The 12,037-nt window shown below is 42.3% G+C and overlaps 1 protein-coding gene across 1 annotated transcript in view; it reads left to right on the forward strand.

Annotated features, from left to right (window-relative positions):
* The first annotated feature begins 1,583 nt into the window (after positions 1-1,583).
* The window catches only part of CHRNB3 (cholinergic receptor nicotinic beta 3 subunit), a 40,641-nt gene continuing 30,187 nt past the window's right edge, over positions 1,584-12,037 (forward strand). The window contains exon 1 of the mRNA XM_004382143.1: positions 1,584-1,632. Coding sequence (XP_004382200.1) covers positions 1,584-1,632 — 49 coding nt within the window. The remainder of the gene's footprint in view (positions 1,633-12,037) is intronic.

The following is a 12,037-nucleotide window of genomic DNA, read 5'->3' on the forward strand; positions in this document are numbered from 1 at the left end:
TGTTATGAGACCAGAAGACCTGGATGGTACCCTGCTACCATTACCCAACGTTTGAGAAAAGATTCTGTAGGAGAATCCTTGATCAAGACGGGGGAAATGCAGAACAGAAATATCATTAATTTAATTTATTGAAAATAAGGAAATGGGATATTTCCTGCATACCTGGCTAATTTATCTCTGAGACAGTTGTAAATTCAACAGCGGGCCTAGAATACAGTTTCGATGGATAGGAAATCAGTGTCTCATTCTTGCCTTTCTCCCTTCATTCTACTATTATAAAGTATTTACATGTGGTAGGCACTGGGAATACAGGAATACAAGAACATGAACCTGTTCTCCAGAGCTCATGGACTAGTAAGAGAGACGAGCAAGTAAACAACAATGTGGGGTGATGGGTTCTATAGGCGAGGTCTGTACTTGTTCTCAGGGGGCCTAGGAGGGGGGATACGAGGAAGGAATGGAGGTACTTTACTGAACATACAGTGGAGGCTTAATGAGACATCATCGAGACATTTTAAAATTGGACTAAGTCAGTGTTGCTAAAGTTGAGTTCATCAGTGCCCTGGAATATTCTGCTGTCTCCATCCCCATCCAGATAACTCTGTGTTCCCACTTGCCCCTCTCCTCTATCTAACCAGTACCGGTTGCCATCAAGTCGATCCCAACTCATAGAGACCCCATGTGTGTCAGAGTAGAACTGTGCTCCATAGGATTTTCAGTGGCTGATTTTTTGGAAATGAATCTCCAGGGCTTTCTTCTGAGGCACATCTAGCTGGACTCAAACCTCCAACCTTTTGGTTAGTAGCCGAGTGCGTTAACCATTTGCACCACCCAGCAAGTCCTTCCTCTATCTAGCCATAAATCTTATGCATTCATTAGATTTTCATTTATTAAGAGCTCCCTGGGTGTGTATAGCTCATGAAACAAAGAATGGGTAGCATTATCAGTCTCCCAATTTCATAAGTAAATCAAAATAAGACAAAAATCCCATCATACTTTCTCTTGTAGGAACAATAAGACAGAGCTGGAAGGGCTTAAGGGAACCACAGAGGAAGCTCAGGCATTTAAACCCTTAAGAACCATTAGACAAAGGAGCTAATGGACGTTTTCCTCACTCTTAAGCTCCATGTCCAAAGTGAAAAGATAATAAAGGAATAATATGTACAAGAATCTTCTTGCTAACTTCCATGATTATAAAAATGCATTTTTTCTCCTTTACACAGATCCGCAACCATAAGAAAAATACCACAGAACATTCCATAAGTTGTCCAGCTTCAGACTTTCTCTACTGCCCCGCAGCTCTTTCTGAGAGAGTAAATTAATAAGTCAGGAGTTAGGACCCAGAGATATTTTTTAGACCTACACGATCTGACAGCTGACTGGAAATCAATGAAGTGTGCTTTACGAAAGATCACACTGATGAGAGATGGCCTGAGAGAGATTTTCCCCAGTCTAGGTGTCTACTTTCCCCTTGGGTTCCATTTTGGACTTTAAACCACTGCATTTTCTTATTGAAAACCCATTTTACAATGGGAATACTCTGCTGTTAAAAAGGAAGAAATTATCTTTCTAAAACTGACATCATGATGCTGCCAGCTTTTATACTGGTGCTGGTCATCCTTGGTGCTTCAGGTAAGTTCAAGTTCAACTAAATCAAAACTATAATTGTAGAATTATTTAAGCAAGAGAGGCATAACTGTGGTGTTGATAATGTTAGAAATATAAAACGTAATGTATAGATATCTTTAGGATAACTTTTAAAATGTGGATCATGTGAGTAATTCTGTGAAATCTGTATATTGCTAAAGAAATCTTATCTATGAATTCCATAAGGTTTATGCTTTTGTCGTTTATTTTGTTACTCCTTTGGAATGGTTCTTAGCTAGGTAGGAAAACATAGAAGCAGGAAAAATGTTACTGAATGTATCAAATGTTACTCAGAGAATTGTTAAAATATTTGGCACCGAAATGAACTATATCAACATTTTTGTATCCTATCTGCTAACAATCACTGTATCTGTGTGTACATATTTAATTTTGTCCAATATATCCTGTAGACCTATATAAATACTTTAATAAAGTCATGTATGTAGTTTGACTTAGTAAGTTTGCATATCACAATTAAACAGAAATATTTGTCCAATGTCTTTGGACATGTGTTTGTTTTATATGAACATTATCCAACTGAAAATAGGGGAATTGTTGCTTGACGGGGAAAGAGGACAAATAGGAATAAAAGGAGAGAGAGAAAGGAAAAGGGAATAAAAGGTAAAAGAGGCAGGAAACACTGGGAAGCTGACAAACAGTGGTCATTCCCACCTGCCAGGTTTCTGAGTTTTGGAATCATTTTTTACATAACTTAGAAAGAGAAGGCTCTTCCCATCCTACCAAAGACCTTCTAAAGTCAGGAGCCAGATAATGAGAAAGCAACGTCATTCCATAGCAATTTGTATTCATTTCTCCTTAGTATTTTTGCCACATTGAATATTGAAACTTGCAGGTGAACCCGAGGCGCTGAGAGGGATTCGCTCAACTCCAGAAATAAATCTAGATTTAAAAGTCGTGGGGCCTTGAGACCCATCTACACATGATCATATCTTTAAAAACTTGCCTTTCCTCATCCTGGAAACAAGCAGAGTAATTTCTAAGTAGAGAAAGCATCACACCCACTTCCAAATATTACTAAACTTGTTTTCCACCAAGTCTTAACTGCAGTCTGCCAGTCGTGAGAATAATAATCAGCTTCTGTGTGGTGTGGCATACAATCAATGTACATCTTTCTAATATTTTTCTTCCTTAATTGATGAGAGTATTGTATGTATTTTGAAAGAATTGATTCTTACCATTCTTTTCTGAGGGAAATCATCTCACTGGTTAACAAAGGTAGTTAGCATAAACCCCCTAAGGTTCAGGGATTCATTGCAGTCTATGCACAATAATGGTTACATAAGAAAACTGGACGTGGAAGAGAGCCTCGTACTCATTCTTCATTGCGTAGGCTGCTAGAGTTTGGGAATGGACACTGAGCTGTACACACTTGTCGTAGATCTATAATAAATCTATATAATAACCTATAATAAATCTCCCATCTGTGAACATTTCCAGATCCTTTGAAATCTATTTCTATTTTTAGATCTGATGCCCGTTCCTTAAGTTCTTTAATCTTAACAGCTCACTGTAAAGAAAATAGTTTTTTTAATTGTTTTATTGTGGTAAATACATACATATATTTTTTTATATTTATGTGTGGTAAATATAAATATATAACAGAACATTTGCCAGTTCACCGTTTTTTACATGTACAACTCAGTGACATTGATTACGTTCTTCATGTTGTACAACCATCGCCACGAGCCATTTCCAAATTATTCCATCAGCATTAACAGAAACTCAGCGCCCCCTAAGCAATGAGTTCCCCTTTCCCTCTGCCTCCAACCCCGGCTAACCACTAATAAACTTTGGTCTCTGTACATTTTGCCTAGTCCAGATATTTCATATAAGTGGGATCATCCAGTGTTTGTCCTTTTGTGACTGACTTATTTCAGCTGGCAGAATGTTTTCAAGGTTCATCCATGTTGTAGCGTGTATCCGGACTTCATTTCTCTTTATGGCTGAGTAATACTCCATCGTATGTATGTACCACGTTTTGTTTATCCATTCATCTGTTGGTGAACATTTGAATTAATTCTTTTGATTATGGTGAAGAGTTGAAAAGTGCTGCAATGAACATCGGCGCAGAGGTGTCTGTTTGCATTCCTGCCTTCAAGTGTTTGGGGTACTTGCCTAGGATTGGGATTGCTGGGTCTTATGGTAGTTCTATGTTTAACTTTTTGAGGCCCCACCGAACTATCTTCCACAGCAGCTACACTAGAAAATTATTTCCTTTTTATACACAGAACTACCTTTTTCAAATTACAAGGGGCAACCCCACATTTTTATATTCCTGGCTTTGGTGGAAAGGCTAACTGTATATAGCTATATGACATCTCTTGTACTGTTAATTTGCACGTGTGTGCTTGTGTCTGCCCCCAGAAAGCAGGGACTATATCTCATGCATCTTCCCATCACTGTTACTCATGATGACTTACGTTTATTCATTTACTTATTCATTCACTAAATATTTACTGAGCATCTTTTGTACCCTAGGCATGGTTCCAGTACGTGGAGACGCAAGTGGGAACAAAACCAAGGCATTCTAATAAACACTCATGCAACAAGAACTCATTCAATATTTATTATTTGATTCCATCCTCAAGGCTGACTCTCTGTTGACAGAAGAGGCTATCATATTTGTAGTATGCTTTTTTGGGAGAAGTGGTGATAATAGAAGGCAAAACCAAAATATATCAAAAAATGTCAAAACCAAAATACATCTCTCAGAACCATACTTCCTGAGGTTTGAAATTCTTCAATTACTTCTGTAGTCTCTTGGCTAAGGATAAACAACGGCATTGTCTTTAGCAAATCCATAAATCATCATGGAAAGTTTCATCTATTAGGTCTTACCAGTTATTTATACCTCAGTGTGAAGGAGTCTGCCAAAATCTTGCTAAAAGTGGGTGTTGACAGGGGGCTGGGGAGAGAGCAGGGGTTGCTGAGAGCCTGAGGGAAGGAGACTTGTTCAAGAAGGGGTAAGAGACCAAAAGGTCAAGTCTTAGGCTCCAAAAAAAAAGGGTTTTTGTCTCAAGTGGGTACTGGGCACCTCATCCAAATCTCTCACAGTTCTGCTTGCTGGGGTGGAGGGTGTCCTTGCCCCCCTAGGTGGAGTCCCCTCTTATCCCTTGATAGCTCTTACTGTTGTTAGCTATCTAACGAGAGCCTGGCTCACGGCGACTCCAGGCACAATGGAACAAAACGCTGAGAGTCCTGCGCCATCCCCGTGTTGCTTGGGACCAGATCATTGTGGTCACTGGATTTTTTGCGGGGAGGTGAGGGGAGGAGTAGAAATGCTGGGTCGTAGAGTTTTCGTTGGCTGATTTTCAGAAGTAGATTACCAGGCCTTTCTTCCTAGACCATCTTAATCTGGAAGCTCCACTGAAACCTGTTCAGCATCATAGCAACACACAAGCCTCCACTGATAGACGGGTGGTGGTTGTGCACAAGGTGCATTGGCTGGGAATCGAACCCAGGTCTCCCACGTGGAAGTCAAGAATTCTATCACTGAACCACCACTGCCCCCTTGAAGGCTTTAGTTACCTTTTTCTGCGTGCTTTCTCTGTTCCAATAGATGGCAGTCAGGAGTGCTGGGTTGTTCCTCAATCCATGACACATCTTAAACTTGGGCTCTCTTTTGTCCCTTTAGCACAACAAATACCTGGCATAAAGAGGCCGCAGTTTGTAGCTGCTTCGTGGACACAAAGATCGTAGAAGCACAGGACATGCAAGCCACAAGGGGCCTTAGAAATCATCCACTCCCTATTTTGATCGGGAGAGGTTAAATGCCTTGTTTAAGAACACGCAGCTGGGAGTCAGGACCAGAATTCACGTCTCTGAATCTGAGCCCAAGGCCTCTCAGAGTTAAGTAAATATTTGTTGGAGTCCCGTTCTACTGAGTATGGCAAGAGACTCGGGATTCTGAGCCGAGAGCAGGAGCTCTCCTGGAGCGCTGGCCCAGCCTGAGTCCCACGTGAGAAAACAAATAGAATGAGCCAGAGGCCCCCCATCTCCTCTCGTTCTGTCTGTCTGAGTCCCCGCCCGTGCCCTCGCCCTCTGTGGTTTTGCCCTCTTGTTCTCGCCCTCTGCCTGTGGAGTTGCCTGTCTGGCCCCAAAGGAAACATTCTGACAAAGAAAAATGAGACAAAGGTTAAGCAGGGAGAAGAGGAAGAGTAAAGAAAAGGGAGAAGTGGAACTTAGGGGAGCACTGAAATTCCTTTTTTATGAAAGTGTTGTTGTTCTTGTTATTTGCCGTCAGGTGGGCTCTGACTCACGGAGACCTTTTGTATAACAGACAAAACGTTGTCAGGTCCTGCGCCACCTCCATGACCATTGGTATTTTTACTACACAGAGATAGTCAAAGGCTTTAACAGGCAGTGCACATCCTCTGAAGATGGTACAGTGGACCAGGTGTGTGTATGTGTGTGAGGAGCGTGGGGGCAGGTGTAGAGCAGTGTTTAAAGCAAGGAAATGTGGGGAGACTATGGTCAAATTGTAAGCAGAAGCTCTCCTTCAGTGCAAAGCATTGGGTGTCCACCTCCAAGGAGAGTGACCACAGAGGGGCGCCCACTAGAGACGCCCCAGAACAAAATGCTCTGTGCAGGTGACAACTACAGCAAAGGGAGATACAAGTAAGATTGCAGAACACCGTCACCATTTTTGAGTGTGTCCCTACGACCAAACAAATATTATTTGTTACCTGGTTTTAGAACGTCAGTCTTCCAGGTAATAGATTGTTTTAAACAACGGTAAAACATTTTGGAAAATACAATGCTAACAACAACAAAGCAATAACTTTGAATTGTTGAAACAATTTTTATGTGGTAATAAGAAAACCATCATGGAAGTAACAGTTGTTTGCTCCCGAGTCCTCAAAGAACTATACCCATTGCTGTTGAGTCTAGAACTGCCCCATAGGGTTTCCAAGGAGTGGCTGGTGGATTTGAACTGCCAACCTTTTGGTTAGCAGCCATAACTCTTAATCACTGCACCACCAGGGCTCCCATCAAAAAACTGTAGGATTGTGGAAAAGTCACTGACCTAAGAGTCAGGAGACCACACCTGCCACTCACTTAGCTGGGTGAACCTACGCAAGTCACTTACCTTCTCGCAAGTAGCTTCTTCTGTAAAATGAGGGGCTAGATGATTACTTGGTTCCTTTCCAGCCCTATTGTCTTAGCTTTTTTTTTTTTTTATCATTACACTTTTTCTTCCTCTTTAACTGATGCTGAAATTATTTATGAATACCTGTGTTCTCCCATCCCTCCTATATAGGGGTTCTTAGGGCTGCCATAATGAAGTACTACAAACTGGACGGCTTAAAATGACAAAAATTCATTGTCTCACAGTTCTGGAGGCTAGAAGTCCGAATTCAGAGTGTCAGCAGGACCATGCTTTCTCTGAAGGCACTAGGGGAAGATCCTTTCTTGTCTCTCCCAGGCTCTGTTAGCCCCAGGCATTCCTTGACTTACAGCTGCGGCATAACTCTCATCTCTGCCTTTGTTGTCACACGGAGCGCTTCTCTCTGTATCTCTCTGTCTCTGTGTCTCTTCCCTTCTTTTATAAGGACATCAGTCATGTTGTACTAGGACCCACACTACTCCAGTATGACCTCATGTTACCTTAACCAATAACACCTTCAAGGACCCTATTTCCAAACAAGCTCACATCCACACGTACCAGGGGTTAGGACTTCAACATATCTTCCTGAGGGACACAATTCAATCCATAACACTTCCTTTTAGGAAGTCTGACATTGGGAAATCCAAGCTTCCCAGATCGATGCAACCAAGGTGAAGGGTCACTCATCTTCCAAGAGCAGCTTCTTCATTTGTCAATGGATTGCTGAGATGTATCTTAAAACATTGGTCTTCTCTAACTAATTTAAAATAGAAATTGATTTGCAAAAATTTGGTATACACTCAGCTTTTTCAGGAATCCACTTATTTCTTAAAACAAAGACCACTTGTCCTGGAAATTCTGAGCGTATCTGTGATCTTCCATCCACTAGAGCAGTGAACTAGAGTCACTCTGCCTCCTGCCCCAGGGACATAGAGAGCGCCCCCTATGGCCTTTTGTTCATCGTCAAATATCGACTATTTATGGAAGCCCTGGCTGAAAGAATCAACTGTGAGAAGTGCCTGCCTTTCTTCATGATGTTCTATTTCAGAAGAAGGACAAATCATGACCATTTCCAGACCTGCCCTCTAAATCTGCTCCAATAACGTCAGCTACTTCAGCTTCTATTTTGGAAAGATTCAGGAAGCTTGAAGATGTTAGTCAGAAAGCATCACACCTTTGGCTTTTTTTGTTTGCTTGTTTGGTAAGGTCTGTTTTGGTCAGCACAGATTTATGGTTTTTCTTCCTCGATTCAGACAGAAGACTCACCCTCTGACATTGGTAACACAAGTTGAAACATACACAGGTCCCTACAAGAGCAGATGTGCTCATTTCTCCTTAGGTCACGGTGAAGAACAGAATACCCTCACGGAGGTATGGCTTTGGGGGCAGCAAATGCTAAGGATGTCACCTCATAAATTTAGATTGTCCCTCCCAACACATAACTGCACCTCCCTTCAAAATGACTGTAAAGTTTTCCCTTCAGGAAAGGGAGTTCAGAGGTATGGTGCCTGCTCCATTTCAGACACCCTCTCACATGCCCCAAATTCTCATGGCACAGAATGCTCTGAGCTAAGACGCTTGTGTGTGTGTGTGTCTGTGTGAGTGTGTTGGTTGGTGCAGACATTATTCAGTTGTCCTCAGTCCCCCTTGAGTGTCTTGGCTGGTTGCAGACAGTGTCTTAAGTCAATTGTACTAAAGGGGATGAACTGGGACACATGGGCCGTCAAGGAGGGTCAATAATGTGGCTCCCTCAGCAGGCTACTATGTTGGTGCCAGTGTCAGTCAGCACTGCGTTCAGATGCACGTGGCTACAGTGAGTTAACCAAATAGGGGACTGTTTTTCTCACATACCAAGAAATCTGGAGGCACGCAGCCCAGGGCTGAGGTGGCAGCTCCACAATGCTATCAGGGACCCAGGTTCTTTTTGTCTTTTGCCATAGTGTATGTGGAGCACTAATCAGCCTGGCAAAATGCTTGGGCTACCAAATCTCTGAACATCATGTCTCATTTCTAGGCAGGAAGAAGGGGCAAAGGCAAAGGACAAAAAGTGAAAGCTGAGATGTCTATTGGGTTGAGTTTGTCCTCTTTAGTAATTTTTTCTGTAAGCCCAATCAGTGGCTTCCATTTGTATCTTAACTGGCCACAAATGTGTCATATGGCCATCCCCAACTGTAAGGGAGCCTGAGAAGCTGAATATTTTAAGGGACCCTCTTACCTATGTTTCAGTTTGTTGTACTATGATGACTTGCATGTTGCTGTGATGCTGAAGCTTCCAAACTAAGACAGACCAGGAAGAAAGGCCTGGCTATATACTTCCAAATATTAGGCAATGGAAACTTTACAGATCACAACAGAATATCATCTGACTCACTTGCGTTAGACATATGATAGGGGGGATCAATTGCTGGAAGAAGATACCTTGTTTGGTGAAGTAGAGGGCCAATGAGGGTGATGAAGACCCTCAGTAAGATGGATTGGCACAATAACTGCAGTGATGGACTCCAGTATGCCAGTAATCATAAGGATGGCCCAGGACTGGGCAGCATTTCATTGTATGTAAGGTCCATGAGTCAGAGTCAACTCAATGGCAGCTAGTTATCTGTATCTATCCATCCATCCAACCATCCATCCATCCATCCATCCATCTATCTCTTATACCCCTAAAAAGCCAAACCCATTGCCATCAAGTCAATTCTGACTCATAGTGACCCTACAGGACAGAGCAGAACTGCCCCACTGGGTTTCCAAGACTGTAATCTTTACAGAAGCAGACTGCCACATCTTTCTCTCATGGAGTGGCTGGTAGGTTCAAACTGCTGACCTTTCAGTTAGCAGCCCAGCACTTAAACACCACACCACTAGGGCTCCTATCTCTTACTCTGAACCAAGTTAGCATGTGTTGTCAAGGAAGAAAGAGAGAATGGCAGAAGTAGCAGTGTCTGCACAGTAACCTTCTAACAATAAGAGAAGGGGCTGCCTGCTGCAGGGGAAGGCCAGAGAAAGGGGACTGCTGCGACACTCACAGCTTGTCTCTTGTCCTCAGCAATTCAGCTGTGGCCCATGTTCTCCAAGCCCCTCTCCACAAAAACAAAAGCCAAGCAGTTAACTGCTACTGTTACTCAAGTGTTTGTTCACTCAGTGACTATTTGCTCAGCAGCTCCTCTGTGCCACGCTCTGTTCTGGGAGCTGGGACACAGTAGTGAGCAAGGCAAGGCCTGCCTTCATGGAGCTGGCATTTTCTAATGGGCAGACAGACACTAAACAAAAAACATGCAATATAAGGTGCTCTGATGGGAAATAAATTATGATGGGGGATAGAGAGAGGCGAGAGATTTTTAGATAGGGTAACCTGTGAGGACGGGAGAAAGATGTGACAGTTGGCTTCCATAAAGATTTACAGCCTCAGAAACCCAGTGGGGCAGTTCTGCTATGTCCTATAGGGTGGCTAGAGTCAGAACCAATTTGACGGCAGTGGGTTTGGTTTTTTTGGAATCTGGAAGGATGGAGTCCCTGGGTGGGCAAAAGGTTAAGTGGCTACTAACCAAAAAGTGGGCGGTTTGAATCCACCCAGAAGTACTTCAGAAGAAAGTCCTGGGGACCTACTTCTGAAAGGTCACAGGATAAAAACCCTAGGAAGCACAGTTCTACTCTGACACTCATGGGGTTGCCATGAGTCAAAATTGACTTGATGGCAACTGATTTGTTTTTGTTTTTAATCTGAAAGGACCTCTTTAAGGAGATGATACTTGAGCAAAGACTGGACAAAGTGTGGGAACAAACCATGGGGTTTTCTAAGGGCATGTTAGAGAAAGAGCAGATAAGCCTGAGAGTAGGGAGGAGGGGTTGGTTAGGGCCAGTAGGAGAGCGTGAGAGGTGAAGTAGGCAGGGCCACACTGAATAGGGCCTGGGAGACTATGGTAAGGACTTGGGAATTTTTTTTTTTCTAGGTACGATAGGAAGTCATTTGGAGGGTTTGAGCAGGGAACTGACGTAGTCCTCTTTTGTTTTTAAAAAGATTGTTCTACACTGATGCATATGCGTATATATTTATATACATATATATGATAAAACATATAGGGAGCACAGTTATGGTTACTTCTTAGATATAACCAAATGGCTTATAGGACTGGTTTTCTGGGTTTGAAAGCTTAAGACCATAGTTTCATGGGACAACTTGGTCAACTGGCATAGTATAGTTCATAAAGTTTATGTTCTACATCCTAGTTTGGTGAATAGTGTCTGGGGTCATAAAAGCTTGCAAGCAGCCATCTAAGATACAACTATTGGTCTCTACTTATCCAGAGCAAAAGAGAAAGAAGGAACCAAAAGACTCAAAGAAGAAACTAGTCTACAGGACTAACAGTCTACATGAACCATGACCTCATATACCCTGAGATCAGAAGAAAATAGATGGTGCTCAGCTACCACTACCAACTTGTTCAGATCACAGCCACAATAGACTGATCCTGGTAGAATGGGAGAAAAACGTAGAACAGAACCTCAAATTCTTAAAAAGCCCAGACTTACTGGACCAGTTGAGACTAGAGGATTTCCCGGGACTATTGCCCTGAGATACTCTTTAAACCTTCAACTGATTCTAGCCCCTGAGGTCACCTTTTAGGTAAATAACAGACTGGCTCACAAAATAATATCACCTGTGAGTACTGTGCTCCTTTAAAAAATCATCTATATGAGACCAAATGATCAACAGTTCCTTTAAAATAAAAATGAGAAGGTAAGTGGGCAGGGAGACTAGATTAATGGACAACCAGAATAGAGAAAATGAGAATGTTCATGCATTGTGAAGAATGTAACCAATGTCACTGAACAATTAATTTGTGTAGAAATTGTTGAATGGGAACCTAAACTGCTGTGTAAACCTTCACCAAAAACACAATAAAATATAATTTAAAAAAAAATCACTTTAGCTACTATGAGTAAAGGGGCAAGAGAGGAAGCAATTAGGTCAGTACCATAATCCAAGAGAAAGATAATGGAGTTAGTGATTAGGTGGCATAGTGGGAGCAATCAGAGTTGGGATGTATTTTGAAGGAAGTTAACAGCAGATGTAGAGAGAACACCAAAGTCACAAAGAAAGTATTAGCCCAAGAGACAGAAAGGGGCACATAAACCAGAGACTTCATCAGCCTGAGACCAGAAGAACTAGATGGTGCCTGGCTACCACCAATGACCGCCCTGACAGGGAACATAACAGAGAGTCCTGGATGGAGCAGGAGAAAGGTGGGGTGCAGAACTCAAATT

This window comes from Trichechus manatus, unplaced genomic scaffold, assembly GCF_000243295.1.
Source record: "Trichechus manatus latirostris isolate Lorelei unplaced genomic scaffold, TriManLat1.0 scaffold00090, whole genome shotgun sequence".
NCBI classification, from domain to species: Eukaryota; Metazoa; Chordata; class Mammalia; order Sirenia; family Trichechidae; genus Trichechus; species Trichechus manatus.